Source organism: Parambassis ranga, chromosome 17 (genome assembly GCF_900634625.1).
Source record: "Parambassis ranga chromosome 17, fParRan2.1, whole genome shotgun sequence".
In the NCBI taxonomy this organism is placed as follows: domain Eukaryota; kingdom Metazoa; phylum Chordata; class Actinopteri; family Ambassidae; genus Parambassis; species Parambassis ranga.
In genome coordinates, this window is record NC_041037.1 from 633,836 (window position 1) to 653,744 (window position 19,909).

The 19,909-nt window shown below is 45.8% G+C and overlaps 1 protein-coding gene and 1 non-coding gene across 2 annotated transcripts; both read left to right on the top strand.

Annotated features, from left to right (window-relative positions):
* Nucleotides 1-4,353: 4,353 nt before the first annotated feature.
* On the top strand, nt 4,354-4,435 carry trnas-uga (transfer RNA serine (anticodon UGA)). Its single transcript has one exon. It is a non-coding gene; the product is annotated as a tRNA-Ser (tRNA).
* An 11,507-nt stretch (nt 4,436-15,942) lies between these two features.
* LOC114449343 (frizzled-8-like) lies at nt 15,943-18,615 on the top strand. Its single transcript, XM_028426931.1, has one exon. The coding sequence runs from the start codon at nt 16,155-16,157 to the stop codon at nt 17,898-17,900; it is 1,746 nt and encodes a 581-aa protein (XP_028282732.1). The 5' UTR covers nt 15,943-16,154; the 3' UTR covers nt 17,901-18,615.
* The last annotated feature ends 1,294 nt before the right edge of the window (nt 18,616-19,909 follow it).

Consider the following 19,909-nt stretch of genomic DNA (forward strand, 5'->3'; position numbering starts at 1 on the left):
AACAGGCACAATTTGCAGACAGCTCTTGACTGAATGGGAACATTTACTGTATTATTCCTGGAGAATAGTACAGATATTGTTTCAAGCAGTCACGTCTGGGGATTCGGAGGTGTTCTCATGGAAAAAGCTCAGCCTCAGACGAGGAGTAACTGAGATATCGCTGACCAAATAAAAGACTTCACGTCAATCAGACCTCTTGAGAAGTGCTGCTTCTTGGATGAATGCAGCACGCAGTATAAAAACAGCAGGAGGGACGGCAGGTGTGACCTGACACTAGAAAAAAGAACAAAGGAAGATGTCTGAGTGGATTTTCTCAACCGGCTGCTCAGAAGAACTCACAGTTATTTAGCAGGAGTTTAATCTTTGAAAATCTCAACACATCTAATTCAGTGAGACACAGCCATACTAAGTGTGTAGCTAGATGCATTAAACGTCATGCTGTTACGTTGTGTAGGCTAAAGGACGTTAAGCACAATAACACACTTTAAATAGGAGCATAAAACAACACATGAATGCCACATATATTTTCATTTTTTATGTCCCATTTTCACTGGAAGCGGACATCAGGACGAATCTAGCGGTGGCCATAATGTCTCCTGGTAACGGGGCTGACGTATATATGCAGATAAATGTTGAAGTGGAGGGACAGCTTCTTCATCATTCTATGGACTTGCAGGGTGACCAGACACAACCACAAACAACAGACACAGATATTAGGGTCAGCCATCAATGCTGCATGCTTAGGAAAGTCAAAGAAAGACCTTATGGGACCTTAAGGAAACACATAGAGCATTTAGGTTTTTAATGTACATTTAAATGTTAGTTTAAATGTCATGTTGTTAAGTGCAGAGCTCTGAATGCCACAGCAGCAGCCTGAACACTAAGTGGTCACTCTTGTTTTTAATCTGAGCAAAAAAAAAAAAAACAGAAGCCAGGAAAAGACAGAGCAGCTCCACCGATCGAGCCGTGCGAACGCTGCGACGCTTAAAGAGCTCGCTCCACTAAACGTGTTTCCTGATCCCTCCCAGCTAGAGGGTTTAAAAAGGAAGCAACATGTTTAAGACACTTATTTCTCTCTTTAAAAAGTGCTTGAATTAAAACTCCTACATGCTCGCCGTCTCTCTCTCTCTCTTTGGCCCCACGTTTCAGTGCGTGCAGCCTCTCAGTGAGTGACTGAACCCCCTTTGTTCGGCGGTGACCCTCTTAAGCGCAGGTTGAAGCCTGCAGCCATTCCACTTTGGATTTGGACCCTATCGCGTGTCACACGGCTAAGTCGACCAGGACCGGGCCTCTTCACTCAGACACACAGCAACAAGTGTCCATTCACATCAGCACAGCTACAGCTACAAACACTGCAGCACCACATTCACACAGCCCGAGGTGACAAATGCAGCAAACCACACCTGCTGGCTTGTGTTGTGTTTAACACACAAAGTGTATCGCCTCTTCTCTACCTGACTCCGACTCCGAGTCATGAATGTTTTGTTCCAATAAGTTGGACAATCTTACTAAATTTCCTGACTGCTGGAGTTAGCTGCAACCTTTAATTATAGCTGTTTTTTATATTTTATTGCTTCTGATTCATTAGACAGACAGACAGATAGATAGATAGATAGATAGATAGATAGATAGATAGATAGATAGATAGATAGATAGATAGATAGATAGATAGATAGATAGATAGATAGATAGATCCGAGCTGAGATTGCAGATCCTTTTATCCATCTCTCACCTGTGCTCATGAGCTGAATGAGATTGTGAACGAGCTGACCTCCACCTTAACGATGTGGTGAGGGGCATCTTCATAGAGAGCTGCTCCTTTTTGAGGAAAACACCTGGTTGATGTGGTGAATTCTGTGCATTTTATCTTCCATGTCCATATGTGTGCACAGGTCATCAGGTAATTCCATTAAGCTTAAGCTACATTTGCATTTTTGAGGTACATTTTTCATTTTGCAGTAATTTAAGTTTCTTGTAAGAGAACATAATAAAATAATGAATATTTGGTCATATTAGCTGTGTTTTGCCACAGGAAGTGGCTGGTAAACACTGTGTAGTAAATGCTGTACAAATACCGCTTCGTGCAGAATAATGTAGCAAAAAAACATATGAAACATGTAAAAATGTCTAAAAAGGTGTATTATTGTTTGTTTGTCAGTAAAGAAGTTTGCCCGCCTCTCTCTGCTGCTGAGGTGACGAGGTGACGCCACATGATGCAACTGATTCCACTTCATTTGCACTAGAAACAAGCAAATTTATTATCTTTTTTTTTTAGCGTGTATCAAAGGCCTGTTGAGACGGTTTATTTTCAGACTTCTTCATGTAACTGTCAGCCTGTTGCTGCTGGAACAACAGCGCCTGACACATGTAAGCAGACGGCGTCTTTGTCAGTTTCAAGTGGCTCTCTGTTGGCTTCATCAGTTTAATCAGGTCCTACGGTGACTGAGATTGACAGGTCATATGTCAAACGCGGAGGGTTCACAAAGCTGCGCATAATTCCTGGAGCTGCTTTTCAACCTTCCCCCGTTTATCCAGGAAAACTTTGTTAATCCCTCATGTTTTTGTTTAATCCTCTGATTTCAGATGTGTGAGCAGCTCAGCAACGCTACAGAAACGTCAAAATAAAAGTCAGGAATTCTTCTATTATGGTATTATGGTAACTAATTTTATGAGCTCCACATAGCCACTGCTGTCTCAGTAGACTTTTTAAATGGTTTATCAGATCCTTTTTTAAAGGTTCCCGGAACTTTAGTTCCTCAGGAGGTTTCATGTTGATAAAAAAACTCATTCAACCTCATTCTGACTTTATTTGTATTTCCAGAGTAAATCTCATGCTTCATCAGTAATCCTTTGGTCAGGAACGCTCCTGCGCTGCTATAGAAGTAAGTAGAAGTTCCTTCTCTTGGTTCCTGCAGTTGAAAAGCATCATTGAGCTCACGCATATTATTTACCGGTACCCAGTTTGGATCAGTAGAGTCCATCTCTCTCTCTAGACCTACATTATCTTTCATGGTGTTTAGGGCAGCTTTACACATCAGCATCAAACTCCCAGCATGCAGGCACAGTGCATTACTTGAATTGCTGACAAATGTATTTAAGAAAACTTGTGTAAACATGTGAAAGTTACACGGACACAGCTTCAAGGACATTTCGGTCTCTACGTCACAGATAGTTTGACACTCGGAGCCATAAACCTGCAGCTATCTCTGTCTGCCTCTGATTCCTACTGTCACTACAGTTACTACACTGCCTGCAAGGTTAAGAAAACATTAACACTGTCTGCATGATAAACACGTTGGTAATGATCATCCAGTGGACCCGTGGAGATGATTGTTGTAATCAGGTGACACGTTTACTGAGCCGTCTGGCCCGTGCGGGGGAACCGTTAACTCTGTGCAAACTCTGTGATATATGTAAAAGAAAAAAGAAAAAGATTTTTAAATATTCTTTTTATTATGAGTTCTCCTCACTCGGCTTCACGGGGTGCCGTGGTTTTGATGTGACAGCAGCGAGAAAAGGCCTGGAGTCAGTCTGAGGATCAATCTTTGCTTTGACTGAGAGTGACGTCCTTTGTCCTTTAAACAGATGCAGTCGGTCTGCACTTGACAAAACGCTACTGTCACATGTCACTCTGGCTTTAACAGCATGACTGACACCCTTTTCTCAGACAGGAAACTCATGACAAATCTTTTAAAATAAGGACAACAAAGCGCGTTTGATTAACAAAATGCAGCTCTTCAGATTGGAGCTTTTCTCACTTTGCCACAGTCATAAAAAGGTGTGAAGTGGCCGGGGACAGGTCGTCCTTTGGTAATCATTATGTAGCTTTTTAAATCCTTCATCCCAGCCTGCAGGTCAACTATTCACTCAAAAGTGTAAAACATTGACTACACTAACCAGCGTTTCCTGCAGGCCTTGCAAAGCAGCTATTTATTACATCAGACAGATAAGACAGAGTTTGAATCCTGTGGGCTGTTTATAAAGCTGTGTCCTTTGATGAGGTGTTTTTATGAACTTTATACCCTCATTAAGGACTTTTTAAAGCTTGCACCTTATAAGCTAAACATGGCTGACGAAAACGGTTCACACTTTCCATGGCTGTTAAATTTCGGTCCTCATAAAAATGTCTTTATTGTTGTAAACCTGTGACATTGTGTGAGTGAAGGTTCCAGCGCTGCAGGTGCTCTGTGTTTTTACATTTGTTCCCATGTGCTATGAAGTTCCAGCTGTGGCTCCAGCCAACAGGCTCACCTGATGAAACCTCACAGTTCAAAGGTCTCCAGGATTACTGCCCTAGTCTCCCTCTAATCCCAGGCGCTCCCCCTGATGTTTTTTTGGGATACCTTCAGGCAGGCTGTGATGGCCGAGTGGTTAAGGCGTTGGACTTGAAATCCAATGGGGTCTCCCCGCGCAGGTTCGAACCCTGCTCACAGCGATTCAGGCTTTTTCCCTTCTTTCCTGTAAAGATGTGTTTATCTTTGGTAGAACCGTGTTACCATTAGTTCATAGAAAAAAGTCGAGTTCAGTTCTAAACCACTGCTGCCATATATATATATATATATATATATATGTATATATGGACATACAGTGTCTGATTGAATCAGATTTATTCCCTCCCACATGACGAGTTGTTCTTGTGTCACGTGATCTTGTAGTGACCCTTGACACTGACCTGATTGTGTTAGCTGCCAGGTGATCATTTTAAAACATTATCAGGCAGCTTAATGTGACCGTTCCAAATTCCTTTTCCCCGCCTGGTCTGGCTCCTCTGTAGAAGGTGCAGGCCTTCAGCCCCACTCTTTGCTTGGATTTGTTTGGTTTTGTGTGTTCTGGCTCTCAACACTTGACTCATTTTCTTTCATTGTGTTTCATTTCTTTGCCTAACTTTAAGCCAGCTTATCTTTACTTTTCGGAGGCTCAGCTGGGTTTGTTGCCCCCGCTGGTGAATATTTTTGGATGCAAAGTGAATCTGGGTGTAATGCTGTCATCCCACTGAGGAGCACAGGATGAATGACACAATTCCCTCTTCTTCCACTTCCAGTTGTTACCTTTCCATCCTTCTGTGTCTCTCCCCTGCTGATCATCCCTCCCTCCCCCTCCTCCTCCTCCTGCTGCCTCTTTTCTCCCCCTCCTTCATTTGGCCGAGGCTAAATGTCTTGTGTGAGATAACATCGCAGTAGGAAATTCCGCCTGTGTTGCCAGACTGCTCAGTTTTCTCCCTAGGGCTGGCAACAATGTGCGTCCTTCATAAGTGCCTCTGCAGCGCTCAGGATCTCCACTCATCCCCTGTGAGCCCGGTCAAAAGACTCGCCGACGAAACCCAACGCTCCCAGCTCCACACCAGAGCCAGAGCAGGTAGCCGGTGGGATTACTGCAAAGACCTGCAGTTAGATTCAGAGACCATTAGCAGAAGCTGCCATTAGAGAATTCTGCCTCAACTGTTTGTTGTTAAATCAAACAATTTAGTAATTTGAGGCATCTACAGTGTCTGTTCTCTGGTTCATGTTGTGGGTCTCAACATCATCATTTGTGCCTGACTAGACTCTGAGGCCGCCGTGGCCTTCAGGCAGAAGTTTCCAAGGAGATCCCAGCTTCCCTGTTTTGGGCATGGTGCATATTCTGCATCATGTTTTCTGGACAGTTAGCCCAGTTCCTTCCTGCTATGAGCATTTAGGTCATGAAAGCTTCTCAGCCGCAAGGCCACAAGGACCTGAGGGCCAAGCATGCATGGGATCAAACATCCAGGGTTCTTTTCACACAGGTTAGCACTCTGCACTGATTTGTAATGAATGACTATGGATCTGATTTTCTCATATCCAGGCCAAAAAAATAAGTCAATTTATTAAATATGATTTCATCGATTGAGCATCAGTGAATGGCTTCTGATGCAGCTGCTGATTCACAGATAGCAGAAACAGAATGCTTGTATGATGTTACCATATGTTTTTGTTTGGGATTATCGGATTTTGCAGGGTTAGCTTTAGAAGTGTGTTGAAGTGCCGCTTTAGATTATCTGCTTTTTTAAATTTTGTAGTCTGGTAACAAAGGATCAGTACAGTCAGATTGGAACTGGGCTGATTTTGCATTTTTTCATGCATGCTGTGGTGGTGAATTACTGCTAATCATTTGTTGTCAGCTTAGCTAGTTGAAGGGTGTGTACAACTGCAGTACGTCATGTATTATGACACCTACTCTCATTCTATGGAGCAGTGCTTGAAGGTCAAAGAAATGCTGTGGGTTGAGGGCAAAACAAATGAGAGCAGCAGTATTATTCCACATATGACCATTGACAGTAAAAACGCGTTTGTTTCTGAAAAGCTGTTTTGAGGCTCGCTGGGACGCTCGGTCCGTCGCCACGTCAGCAGCATCACAGTCCGCCAAAACTCCAACTACGGACAAAGAGGCGGAGTTGAGGGGGGGCGCGCAGTCGCAGAAACAAGAAGCTTGCGCTGTGCTATGCCACCGCCTGTCACTCAAAGCAGCCACGCCCGATTATGTGTAAATGTAAGTTCACCCCTCTACAGCTGGCACTAGAAGGAACACCAGAATCATTCTTTGAACCAGGCTGTAAACATTTTACCATGGGAGTCTATGGGGATTGACTCGTTTTGCAGCCAGCCCCTAGAGGCTGCAGCGTGAACTGCATGATTTAACCCATTGGCTTTAAGTCCGTGCCCCGGATGTTGTCTGAATTGCTAAATGTGGGCTGATTGGGGTTCACTGCTCTAAAGTGATTAAATATGAATGAGTTTACAGTTGTTTACACACAGGACCAAATTAGTCACATGACCTCATCGGTCATCCCAGCCTCAAGTCACTAAAAATGATAAAAACCTCTTTGTCATGAGTGCGGTTCATCGGTTCATTTTTCAAAAACCGGAACTTGTACTGACGCTCATTTCCCTTTCTCTGTCCAGTTTCGCTACAAACCTTCAGATTCATGAAGCATGACGGCTCATGGATTAGAAATCACAAAAACAGATCTTCCTTGCCAAGCCTCTGCAGTCATTCATTCAGAAGATGAAGAAATAACGAGGATACAGTAGCAAAAAATGTTTTTAAACACTTGTCTGCATAAGTGGAATCCCCAGAGACAAATGTTTGTTTTGGAAGACACCTCTGAGAATTAAAGCCCTCAGCATTTCTGGCAAATGCACAGAAGCTGCAGATGCTCAAAGACTTGGAAGAGCCATCCTGTAAGCCCTCGATGGCATCTTCAGAAACTGAGGCTAAATCTGGCGCTCAGTTAGTAAAAAAGATTTATCTCTTATTGCTATGCTACACGGCGTACGATGAGCACATACAGTGCAGCGGTCAGTTCAACTTAACCAGATGGCGTCTGCAGCATCCGTCATCCGTGAAGGTCTAACAAAGGTCTGAGCCTACATCATTTTAACAGGCCATGTCAAATAGTATTTATCCATTTCCTGCAATGTAAACACTCATTTAAATCCCCCAGGTCTTTATATAGCCTCACAACAGGCAGCGTTACCGCGGTAACTAAACAGTTACCTCCAGCTCGCCGAGATTAGTGGGTTGTTGCCTGGACAGGACGAGATGTTTGAGCGCCGTACGGTATAAAAGGCTTTATGTATTTAGGGCTGTGTCTCTAAATTTGGAGCGTCTGTGCTATAAGCGCTCAGGCCTCTTTGCAGGAAGGGAAAGGAGTGTCTCGCTGTGTCAACGTCTGCGACCTTTGGAGCCCGGGTTTAGGGGCCGAACTCCTGAAAGAAACATGCACATTGTCTTGTAAAAATGCAGCAGGTAGTCTAACTTACGTCCCATTTGAATCATTTGTCTGATGATTTAAAAGCTGAAAGAACTGCACTCAGGTGCAGACGAAATGCCGTGAGGTAGCTGTGTGGATTGACATTGTTACAGGCGTCTGAGGCACTTCTCTTTGGGCTGGTTAGCCTTTGACAGCGCTATCTGCCACATGAGGACTCTTGCAGCTGCGGCCCTCGTCCTTGCACCTGTTGTCAGACTTATTTGAGGCGAGATAAGGGTTAATGACCCTTTGTTGCATGCTTTATCATTGCTTTAGCGGCATAGCTGGAGTTTGCTCAGGGAGCTGCACTTCCAGGGAATGCCATTCAGTAGGTGTAGTGAGAGATAACTGAATTGTCAGAGAGCATGCAGGTAAGACAATCTCTGTCTTAACTGCCATGTTGAACCCCACTCACCTCTTTCCTGCCGCCGCCTCCCCCTCATTCCTCACTCCCACATTGACCCACGTTTACCCCAATAACTCACTCCTGTCTGCTCTGGGGTCGCTCTCAGTTTGCTGTAAGTCTGCCTGTGTGTGCTTGTGTGTGTGTTTTTGTGTACATGTATTAACAGTCTTGTAGGGACATAAATCTGCACTCAAAACTAGACCAGACCCAAGAAATGATTGGGTAAAGACCTGGTTGGGTTTATTTTTTATAATATGACTGCAAGTCACTGTAATATTCTCTGAGGTGATTCTGGGAGCTCAATTGACTTGAAGTTGCAGAATGTGCACCCCCGCAACTGTATTTATTGCATCTTAAAGTGCTCAGTGTCCTCTGATGTGACCGACCGACCCGTGTATTAACAACGGGTCGTCAGAGTGGGCGGAGGCTACCGCCAGGTTCTGTCTGGGTCAGAGTTGACTCATCACCTCTCTGTGGAATGTGTCGATTCTGCAGGTACAAATTCATGTATGTACACTGGCTTCAGAGAAGTAGCCAACACCCCTCCGTTCTGTCCACATTTTGAAGGTGGAATGGGGCAACTTCCCGAAATTCACATTTACAGGAGCATTACACACACATTCACACGTATGTCTGCAAGGTACACACACCTGTATTTAATCTGTGAGACCCTGCTGTGAGCTGCTAAATTGTCAGGTATCATACATTTGGATGGAAGGATCTACACACACACAGACACACACAGTCTAAGTAAATGCAGGGGAAGCTGTTACTTAGGGGGCTAACATGGGTAAATATTATTCAGGAACACTTATGTGTGTGTGTGTGTGTGTGTGTGAGAGAGGGATGAGTGTGTGTGTGACTGTTTAGACTCTGTGCAGATGTGTGTGTGTGTGTGTGTGGGATGTCCTCCTGAGTGTGTGTTTATTAAGCCGCCTGTATTAATGTGTATGTTGGTCGGATTTTTACCAAATGAGTAAAATGAGGCCACTTAAAACCTCCAGGAAATAAACTGAGCCGTCAGACTCACACGCTGCATACATGTTATTTTAAGCCCAAATTACACATCATCTGATATCCGTCCTAAATGGCTTTTCCAGCTTCACTGCTCCAGGTATTCTGAGGTAGAAGGACGGCAGTAAAAGGGGCCAACAGGTTTAGCAGCAGTATAAAGAAGAGAGAGAGAGAGAGGAGAAGGACGAGCTCCACTAAAATGAGGGAATTCTGCCAAATCCCCAATTCCCTAAGAAGGAGAGGGCAAGGCCCAGGCGCTGCAGAGATGCTGGGTTACTTATCTCTTTGTCAAACATTTACACTCATGGCTTCAGTACTTCAGGGAAGTTGATCTTCCTAAATGTTAAAGACTCCATTTGATGAAGTGCATCCAGTACAAAGACACGTTCAGATTAGTGTCATGTTCATGCAGACAGCGCTGCCATGATCTGTGTCGTGTTTTGAAAATATGATGTTGCTGTTGTTTTGGTATATTTTCCATATCCCGGACTAGGATTTTAGTTTCTGCTCTCTGCTGTCAGCGAAGTCAAACGTGCTGTTTTGAGTCAAAGCATGTGTTTTTTATGCAGCACTGGCTGGACGTGATGCATGCTGGTCCTAACACTATGCGTGCTGGTTAGACAATTCATTGAGACCCAACCAGATTTTGCCATGTTTATTTCTGCTGTAAAGATTTTAACATGGAGGTCTGTTTACTTTTGGAGACAGCCCCTAGAGGCTGCAGGGTGAACTGCAATGTTTAGCACATCCACATGGCAGTTTGATGACTAATCCTGCAGATTAAAGTCCTGAAGGTGGTTGTGTGTGTTATATTAGCATTGGTTAAGTGTCCACTGGAACTCTTAGTTAGGGAGTTAGGGAGAAAGTCTGGACTTCACTCACATCCTGAGTGTTTCATTTCAAATACAATGTGGTGGTGCCAAATGCCAAAGAACACTTCTTATTGGTCTAATATTAATGAACTGTGGGTCGGTGTGTGGTCACCAAACAGATTCATGCTGCAGACAAAGGCCAGATGTTAGTTCTTGATTTTTTTAATGTTGTAAAAAGAAACATGTTGTTGATGCAAAAGCATAATTATTATTCCTGAAACTGATTCTTTGAAGAACAGAGTGAATGTGTTTAAAATGCCCCCTGATGTAGGTGCCAGGACTCTGGCATGTGAAAGGTGCAGTGTGTCGCCTCTCTGTGCCACAGCTCGCTCCTGAAGGCCAAACACTAATGGAACACTAATGGCTTTCAGCATGGTTATATTTCTCACCTCGTGGCTGTTCCTGCCCCTCGCTGACCAGCTGCCTCTGAGGTGAAACCCGCTCGTAAAAAGGCTCAGCCAAGTTGACTGAGGCTCCGAGGCTTGTCGTCGCAGCTCTTAATGAACCCTCGGGTCGGTGCGGTGCCACAGCCGGCCAGCGTGAGCGTGTTTACCACCAGAGACGACGTCATCGCCGCTGAAGAAAGGTTGTAATTATAAATGTGCTTCCACTGGTGGCAATTTAAGAACAGGCCCTTGTCGTCCGGGGGTCTTAACGACGCCAAGAGAACGAGTGGCAATTTAGAAGGGCTTGCAGTAACACCCTCAATACGAGGGCTGGCAGCCTCCAGATTTAAACTACAGTATGGAGGGATTATGGAGGGTGTGGGGACAGAGACGCGGGGTCGGACTGTGGCAGCTGAAAGCACTCAAATATTCACTTCTGTCATTACCTTCTTAAGGGGCTGTGTCCTCCAACATTATCTGCATGTGTGTGTTAAATCCATAATTGTCCATGGCATCCAACGCTTTGCAGTACAACTTACACATCATCTAGCTAACAGGCAAGCTAACCATCATAGGAATCTGAACAGAAACACAGCCTATAGTGCTAGCATTTGTAACACTTTAACTGTGCAGCAGCCACACGATGTATCCTGGGAGGCCGGGCGCTGTGAAGCAGGGTCTGTGAACTAATCAGTCAAATATTAAGCTTTTTATGTTTATTTCACACCTCTTGGCTTAAAGTATGTGGGTGTGTGAGTGCAGGGGTGTGTTTGGTTTCAGGAGGTTGGTTAACAGAAACGTGGCTGTCATGGTCCGGCTCAGCAGTAGACTGATTGGTTGGGAGGGATCTATGTCAGTTGTTTGCTTTGGTTAATGAGCGGAAGGAAGGTGAGCCAATACAATACACACACTCTGTCAACATAGGAGTACTGTGTGTGTGTGTGTGTGTGTGTGTGTGTGTGTGTGTGTGTGTGTGTGTCAGGGGTGACTGCCCTGAAAACCCTCCCCCCCCTCCCCCAGGCTGATTAGTAGTCTGTCTTTAAGTAAACATGCAGGAGAAGCTAACCTGTGGAGGAAAGGAAGGAAGGAAGGAGGGAATCCTCCATCCATCACTGACCTGCTGCAAAATGGACACACATGGCCTGAAACTCAAATTTCCCCCGGTCATGGCCGTAAAATGAAAGACTTCCACTCCACCATGACTCTCAAGAGTTAAAAAAAAACACATTAAACAAACTGCTGACATCAAAGTGAAAGTGATTTGCGGTCAGAATATTAGTCCTGACAGCTGTATTTGTCAAATGTATAAATTCAAGAGTGCAATGGAATCAGTGCATATTTCCTCCCAAAGTGGATGCATAGAATTTTCTGAGGCTCTTCATATAGTTATTTATACGCTGATTATTTATCCAGCCAGTGAGAACTCGGTGACAGCACCATTCCCCCGGAGATCAAGGGTGGCGTCTGAAAGACTGCGTCCAAACTTAAAGAAAGTAAACATCTTCAGAAGTCAGGGGGGACCCTCCTCGTCTTATCTCCGAGTCATACATCAGATCTAATTACACTCAAATACACACATGAAGTTTTAAATCAACCAAATTACCGTGGGGACCCAGGCGACACTTTGCTTCAATATTTCATTGAATTGCCAGGTTCAGAAAGATATTCAGGAGGAGTTGCAGGTTTCAGTGAAATTGGGTCATGTTGGTTATTGGCGCCCGCAGAATGAGACACTGAAGATGTGTTTTGATGCGTTAAGAGAAGGTGATTGTATCTCTCCAGGGCTTAATTTTCATCTCTGGCTTTTTCTTTTTTTGAAGAGCTGAACGATGTGTTTCTGTGCTTTAATGTTCAGTGGGTCAGCTGTCTTTGTGAAGAGATTGAAAGATGGTGTCGTTTCTGCAAAGCCAGCAAATGATCCTGAAGTGTAACACGCATTTAAGGCTAGGATTAATGAAGCTACTCGTGTATTTCTGTTATGAACTCCGTGCAGCAACTTCTTACATTTTTAGCCCCCTTCCTCCACTCTCGTCTCTCCAGAGACATTTCCCACCTCCTGTTCATGCCAGGACGCTGTAAGAAGCCATCTATGAATCAATCAATGATGTGGCAGTTCTAGCAGACCGCTGCATGAACATTTCCATCTTTACCGACAAGGTAACCAACAGAGGTAGTTGTACATATTACCTATAGTGTATTGCTTTGATGCTGATTGGTCAGGCAGTGATTGGACTGGTGACAGCTGAGTCCCTCATACATACAGTATCACTCTGGTGCATGTGTAAAATGGAGAATGCTGTGACGTAGCTAATAGATTTCTACATTTGAAAAGCCATAAAAAAATCTAAAACTGGGACCGTGTCGTTTAACCACTGATATTTAAAAATCTGACTCAGATTTATTGACAAATCTTACAGCAGCATCGTCTCTGGTCTGTGCGTGTGAATGGTTGTCTGTCTGTGTGTTGCCCAGCGATGGACTGGTGACCTGTCCAGGGTGGACCCCCCTCTCACCCATAGTCCGCTGGGATAGGCTCCAGCCCCCCCTGTGACCCTGCACTGCAGGACGGAGCGGGTTGATGGAAGATGGGTGGATGGATCCTCTCTGGTCTCTCCTTCTATGTGAAAATCCTGCAGGTGTTTTATGACAGCTTCAAGTTTTGCCTTAATTGCTTTTAAATGTAAAACTGCAACTCTACCAATTGCCGCCTCTCCGTTTCCGCCCAGTCCTTCAGGATAATCCTAGTGTTTCCATCTGCTGGCTTCAATCCAGCTACTCTATTTTTCTGTGTCTGTGTTGTTAAATCTCTCCACAGTGTACTCAGACTGAGACCGATGGTATCGAGCAACATAAGCTTTCTATCAGTCTTTTTTTATTGATGAAGCTCAGTGGATACTCACAGAGTTGTGTTAAGTAGCACAGAGCAAATCAACTCAATGTTACCACATTATATGAGATGGCAGAGTTTGAGAATACCACAAGGCTAAACTTCCCATGAGGAGGTTCCAAAGACAAACATTTCAGAGTTTCACAGCACGCCTCAGTAACTCTATGAGATCCCCCTCCACACACACACACACACAGACACACACAGACACACACACACACCCGCCTTTGGCGTCATGAACTTTGAGAGCCCTGGGAGAATCAGGGGGAAAGATCGGGGGGAAAGTAAGAGAGGCAAGACGCAGTAGAGTGGGCTGCCTGGAGAATGCAGAAATTGACTTCTAAACAGATGCAGTAATTCCATTTCCACCCTTTTAAATTTGGTATGCAGGGGGCCAGCGTGTAACCCTAAACCCACTATCAGAAGGCGGGGAGGCGTAGTCGACAGTTGGTGGCTGGGGCCACCGAGTCTATCAGTCTTGTTAATCAATACGGGTTCCACTCTGATAGACAGCGATTGGTGTAACTGATGCTCACTCTGCTATTTTGTTCTCCCTGGCACAGGAGGAAGAGGAGGAGGAGGAGGAGGAGGAGGCACCTGTTTCCTGCGCCTTTCACCTGCAGTTCACAGCTCGGCTGGAGACGTCTGGCCCGGCGTGAGGCTTCTGGATCGGCCCTAGAAAGTGCCGCCGCCACATACTGTACACAGGAATGTCTGAGGAGTCTCAGTCCATCACGAGGAACATGTCCCATCTGTCCCAGTGCAAGTAAGACACACCGGCGTCAAACTATCTGCACCTATGTGAACAACTTACACAAATGTGCTGCAGCCCAGCTGACAGCTGACAGGTTGCTAGTTCCATTTCTAATATTAACAGTGCCGTCACTCCCAAAGCAGCCGGTCTTCTCCAGAAAAACAAGCATTTTAAATGTGATTTTAGGGACTGGTTATGTGGCTGTGCACGAAGCAGCAGCTCCAGGGCCCAGGAATAAGGACTATTATATATTATATGATAAAAGTAAGCAAAGCCCACAGACCTCCGCGATAAAATGTCACAGTTAACTCTTTGAATGAGAATTTTGCATAATTAAGGGCCATGTTAGTGGCAGGTGGGCCAGACCTGCACCCACGCTCTTTGCCTGTATTTGAAAAAAATGCAGTCGCATCCAGAAAAGCTAAAAGCGTAGAGTTCAGTAAACATGATGTTCAGTGGAAACTGAGGTGGAGTGAGACTATTACTTTACATTTTATTTACTCTTCTACAGTGACTTGGGGCTGGTACTCTTTGTCCCAACCTTCCAGCAGATGACCACACACTGAACAGCACAGTGAGCTTCTATCACAATAAGCCCCACCCGTCTGAGATGACAAACTGAGCTAAAACAAGCATCTTTTGCAAATATTAGAGTTTGGGGCTAATTAGTTGTGATAAAACCTGTGGATTGAAAGCGCGCCGCCCGTCTGCCAAACTGTCTGCGCTCCGTTTGAAGCTGTTGAATCCAATAAGAAGTGTGAATGACTTTAATTAGTGCTATCACAATGCCGTATCTGCCCATGTTAGCTTATTTCCTTTGGGCTGAGCTCTGAAACTGTTTGCACACACACACACACACACACACTGTCCTGTTTGTTAGGCCGGTGTTGTGTCGCTGTAATCGCCGGCCCAGCATGCCTTGAGTAAATCATTGGCACCAGTGTTAAGACAAACAGCCCCCTCCCTTTAGACCAAGATGACCCCCTGCTGGGGACTAACAAGCCCATAGTAACCTCCGCCACCACACACACACACACACACACACACACACACACCAACATTCTCCCTCCTGCATGCACATATATGCACGAAGACAGCTTCTCAATCTTTTACTCATATATTCAACTCAACATTTTCACAGATTCCCATCCACGCGGGGTTTCACTCCATCACACAGGGACAGTATCAGACTAGTGCTCCCTTGTGGCTTTTAGAACCATTTGCTGACGGAATAAATTCTTAAAATCAGGCTGAATGATTGCAGCATGCAGCCGTTTACAAGTCCCACACAAAGAAACAGATGAGCATAGTGGATTTCAAATGTGGCACACTGAATGTTAAATATTCCAAAACTTGAGGAGTTCTTAATAAAGGTCTTTATTTTAGATGATGTAATAACAGGTGCAACACTCACATGTTAAATATTAGTCAGTCATGAATTAAAACTGAATCATAGAAGTTTTTTTCCAATCAATCATTCCAAACAATCGCTGAAGCCCCCCAACAGTGACGCTTTGGTGCATCCGTCCAGGCTCATCTGCGTATTTAATGTTAGTTCTTTCCTGACTGTCTGCACTCCTAATTGCATTCCTTCATAATGTATCTATTGTATTATAACCCCCCACACACACTTTGTTTGTGAAGGGCTGTGTGAATGTGTGTGTGGAGGGGGTGGGGTGGCGTTAATAAGGACAGAGTGATTATAACCTCTCCTCCAGGGTGAACATTTTAAACAAACACCTATAGAAGAAACTCTGATTGACTTATTCCCTTCCCGCCCCTGCTGGGGGAGTGTCCCTGCGCCTTCACTATAAAACCCAGCGCACCCCCCTCAGCCACAGAACATGCAGGGGCCCGGCGCAGCAACGGCACAAAGGGAGAGAGTGACGGAAGCTGGTAGAATCCTCAGAAAGTCAAACGCTTTGGATTTTACGCACGCTAAAAAAAACCCGCCACAGACGTCTGCGCGTTAGCATGAGTTCCGCGGTCTTCCTGGATTAAACGGACTTGCAAAGCGCAAGTTCGCTGTCACTTTGTCAAAGGAGAGAGCGCGCACAGAAAACAACGATGGAGCGCAGCATCCCGGGATGGTGCGTGCTGTTAACCCTCATCCTGCACGGAACGCGCTGCATGGCTGCGAAGGAGCTCCAGTGTCAGGAGATCTCTGTGCCTCTGTGCAAAGGTATCGGCTACAATCACACCTACATGCCCAACCAGTTCAACCACGACACGCAGGACGAAGCCGGCCTGGAGGTGCACCAGTTCTGGCCGCTGGTGGAGATAAAGTGCTCCCCGGACTTGCGCTTCTTTCTCTGCAGCATGTACACTCCGATCTGCCTGGAAGACTACAAGAAGCCTCTGCCGCCGTGCAGGAGCGTGTGTGAGCGGGCCAAAGCTGGCTGCGCTCCGCTCATGAGGCAGTACGGATTCCCGTGGCCAGATCGGATGAGGTGCGACTTGCTTCCCGAGCAAGGCAACCAGGACACGCTGTGCATGGACTACAACCGCAGCCAGACTACCACGGCTTCTCCGGTGGTGGCAAAGCCAACGAATCGGCCAATTAAGCCATACAACACCAAGAAGAAGAGTGGCTATGGCCGCGGCATCCCCGGAAAACACAAACCAGCAGTGTCTCCGTGTGAGCCGGGGTGCTTCTGTCGTGCGCCCATGGTGCCCGTGACCAGCGACAGCCACCCGCTCCACAACCGCGTCAAAACTGGACAGATCCTGAACTGTGCCATGCCGTGCCACAACCCTTACTTCACACAGGAAGAGAGGACTTTTACTGCCTTTTGGATCGGCCTGTGGTCGGTCCTGTGTTTCATCTCCACTTTCGCAACTGTGGCAACTTTTCTCATAGACATGGAGAGGTTTAAGTACCCGGAGCGCCCCATCATATTCCTCTCCGCCTGCTACATGTTTGTGTCCGTTGGATATATTGTCAGACTGATTGCGGGACACGAGGAAGTGGCCTGCAACAGAGAGAACGGCGCCGAACACATTCACTATGAGACCACGGGTCCTGCGCTGTGCACCATCGTGTTCCTGCTCATCTACTTCTTTGGCATGGCCAGCTCGATCTGGTGGGTGATTTTGTCTCTCACCTGGTTCCTGGCTGCAGGTATGAAGTGGGGCAACGAGGCCATAGCCAGTTACGCACAGTACTTTCATTTGGCTGCCTGGCTCATCCCCAGTTTGAAGTCCATAGCGGTTTTGGCTCTGAGCTCTGTGGACGGGGACTCTGTGGCAGGAATCTGCTATGTAGGCAACCAGAATTTGGATAACCTGCGCGGGTTTGTGCTGGCGCCCCTGGTCATCTACCTGTTCATCGGTACCATGTTTCTGCTGGCCGGGTTCGTCTCGCTGTTCCGGATCAGGAGTGTTATCAAGCAAGGAGGCACCAAGACTGACAAACTGGAGAGGCTGATGATCCGGATTGGAGTTTTCACAGTTTTATACACCGTCCCAGCCACTGTTATAGTTGCGTGTTACTTTTACGAGCAGCACAACAGACAGACGTGGGAAATTACGCACAACTGTACGTGCATGACGGACCCAAACAGACAGAGGCCGGACTACGCTGTGTTCATGCTGAAGTACTTTATGTGCCTCCTGGTGGGTATCACGTCAGGAGCCTGGATCTGGTCCGGGAAAACCTTGGACTCCTGGAGGACTTTTTGCACGCGGTGCTGCTGGGGGAGTAAAGCCTCCGCGGGCTCCATGTACAGTGACGTAAGCACGGGACTGACCTGGAGGTCCGGGACGGCCAGCTCCGTCTCCTGCCCCAAACAGATGCCACTGTCCCGGGTTTGATGACAGGGAGGGCTGGACGCTCACATGCATGTTGCTGTCATTCGACACTAAAGACTGAAAACCATATTAACAGGGGGGGGGGGGGGGCAGTGTGGCTGCTGAGAATGTTTGTATTTGGTAAATTATTGTCTCTAAACTTCCAGTTGAAATGAAACTTGGGTCCTGAGCACTCCTCTAATGTGAACTTGTTATATTTGTTGTTCCTCCTCCTTCTAAGCTCAGCGCGCCTCCCTGCCTGATCCAAATGAAGCTCATGGGTTTGAATAGAGGGGGTTGAATATGGTAGGGGGGGGGGGGGGGGTAATTGTGTTGGGATTGTCCGTCAGCGTGTTGTAATTAGCACATTAATGAGCGCCTAATGGCTTCTCTTTAAATAATGAGACCGTCAGCTGCAGAACAATGTACCTGGCACGAAGAATGCAGAGTCTTATCGGGGCTTGAATGAATGCATACAGCTGACAAGATCCCCCTCGTCGATAGGTAGGTGTTACAGCTGAAGCTCTGCTCCTCACTGTGAAGAACCGCTGTGTCTTAAACACTAGATTCACAATGTGACAGCTCTGCGTGAAGCGGGGACAGTTCTCGGCTGTTTGTGTCTCCCAGATGGATTTCTATCAATCGATGCCTTAATTCATTCTGTCTCATACGGGTTGCATTAGTAAAAGTGTATTTATATAATTATTGGTGTACATATATTGTACATTTGTATATGGAATTTTACCAGACTGTAAATATGTATAATTTTCACTTTGATAGAAGAATTTATTTTGAGAATAAAACAACATTTATTAAATGTTTACTCATGCTTCCTGCTCATTCTACAAAGCAAAACTGGCACTTTATATGCACGTGTGCATTTTTATTGTCATTGTTTACATTTTCATTTAAATAATAATTATTAGCCTTGAAAAACACCCGAATAACTGCGGATTTCTCCGTGCGTAATGACTGGGTTGCCGCTGTGCCACACATGGGTTAAGCTCTATTAAAACTCTCAGTGTCGCAGAATCTCACGCCGTGAGCCGCAAAGAACAACATCGGCATCGCAATGGAGAGACTACAGGTGGTCCTCCTGGTGCGACGCCTCCTTTGGATCTGTTATTAACTCTTGGCTTAATTCCTCTGTTAAAACAAAAACTTGCTGTGTGACGTTTAATTTCCACTTTTGCAAGTAAATTAACTCGAGCAGGTGCATCAGTGGAGGGGACTCACTCTTAAGGCCATGCAAAGTAAATAAAAAGAAGAGGAGGGCTCACATTACTCCTAATAAGATGGATTATTTCCAGTGCTGCCTGTGAAGGTGCCTGGGGCTTCTGATCCAGCCACAGAGGAGGCCCTGACTTGCACCTGCAGGCTGACACCATCTCTGCCGTGTAAAAAGGTAATTACAGCCGTGCAGTGTGTGGTCTGTTTATCTCTGGACAGCTGTCACTCAAACCTGGAGAGGTTACGTTTGCGCGGTAATGGGTTGAAATGATCGTTTGCAGTAGTTCTTAAAAACCTCGCTGTGATAGATCCAAACTTTATTCACTGAGTTTCACTCCATTGGAGAGAAACTGTTAAATAGTGCTATGCTGCCACCTACTGGTGAAAGAACTGACAGCCATCAGTGAGGCTGACTGTGAATTCAGAATCTATAACCCTGTTAGAGTCTGGACAATAATTATGTCCATCAGATGCTCGCTCTGAACAAATTGCTCTGCTGCTGCTGCTTGTTAAAATTAGCTTCCTGTGGCAGGGGGTTGGACCTGCTCCCTTCAGCCCAAAGAGGTCGTGCCTGATCCATCTCCTTCTAACATAAACAAGGAACACACTAGCTCAGGAATGGCTGTGATGAGCGGGTCCTGCTGGTCCTGCTTGTCTTCGGTGATCCCAGATAGGATGCTCCTGAATGCAGCCTTTGTCTGAAGACCTCATTAGATTAGTTCAGAATAAATCATGTTAAGATGTCTGGATGGCTTACACAGGCTGTCAAAGGTCACAGAGAAACCATGAGCCCATCATTCTGC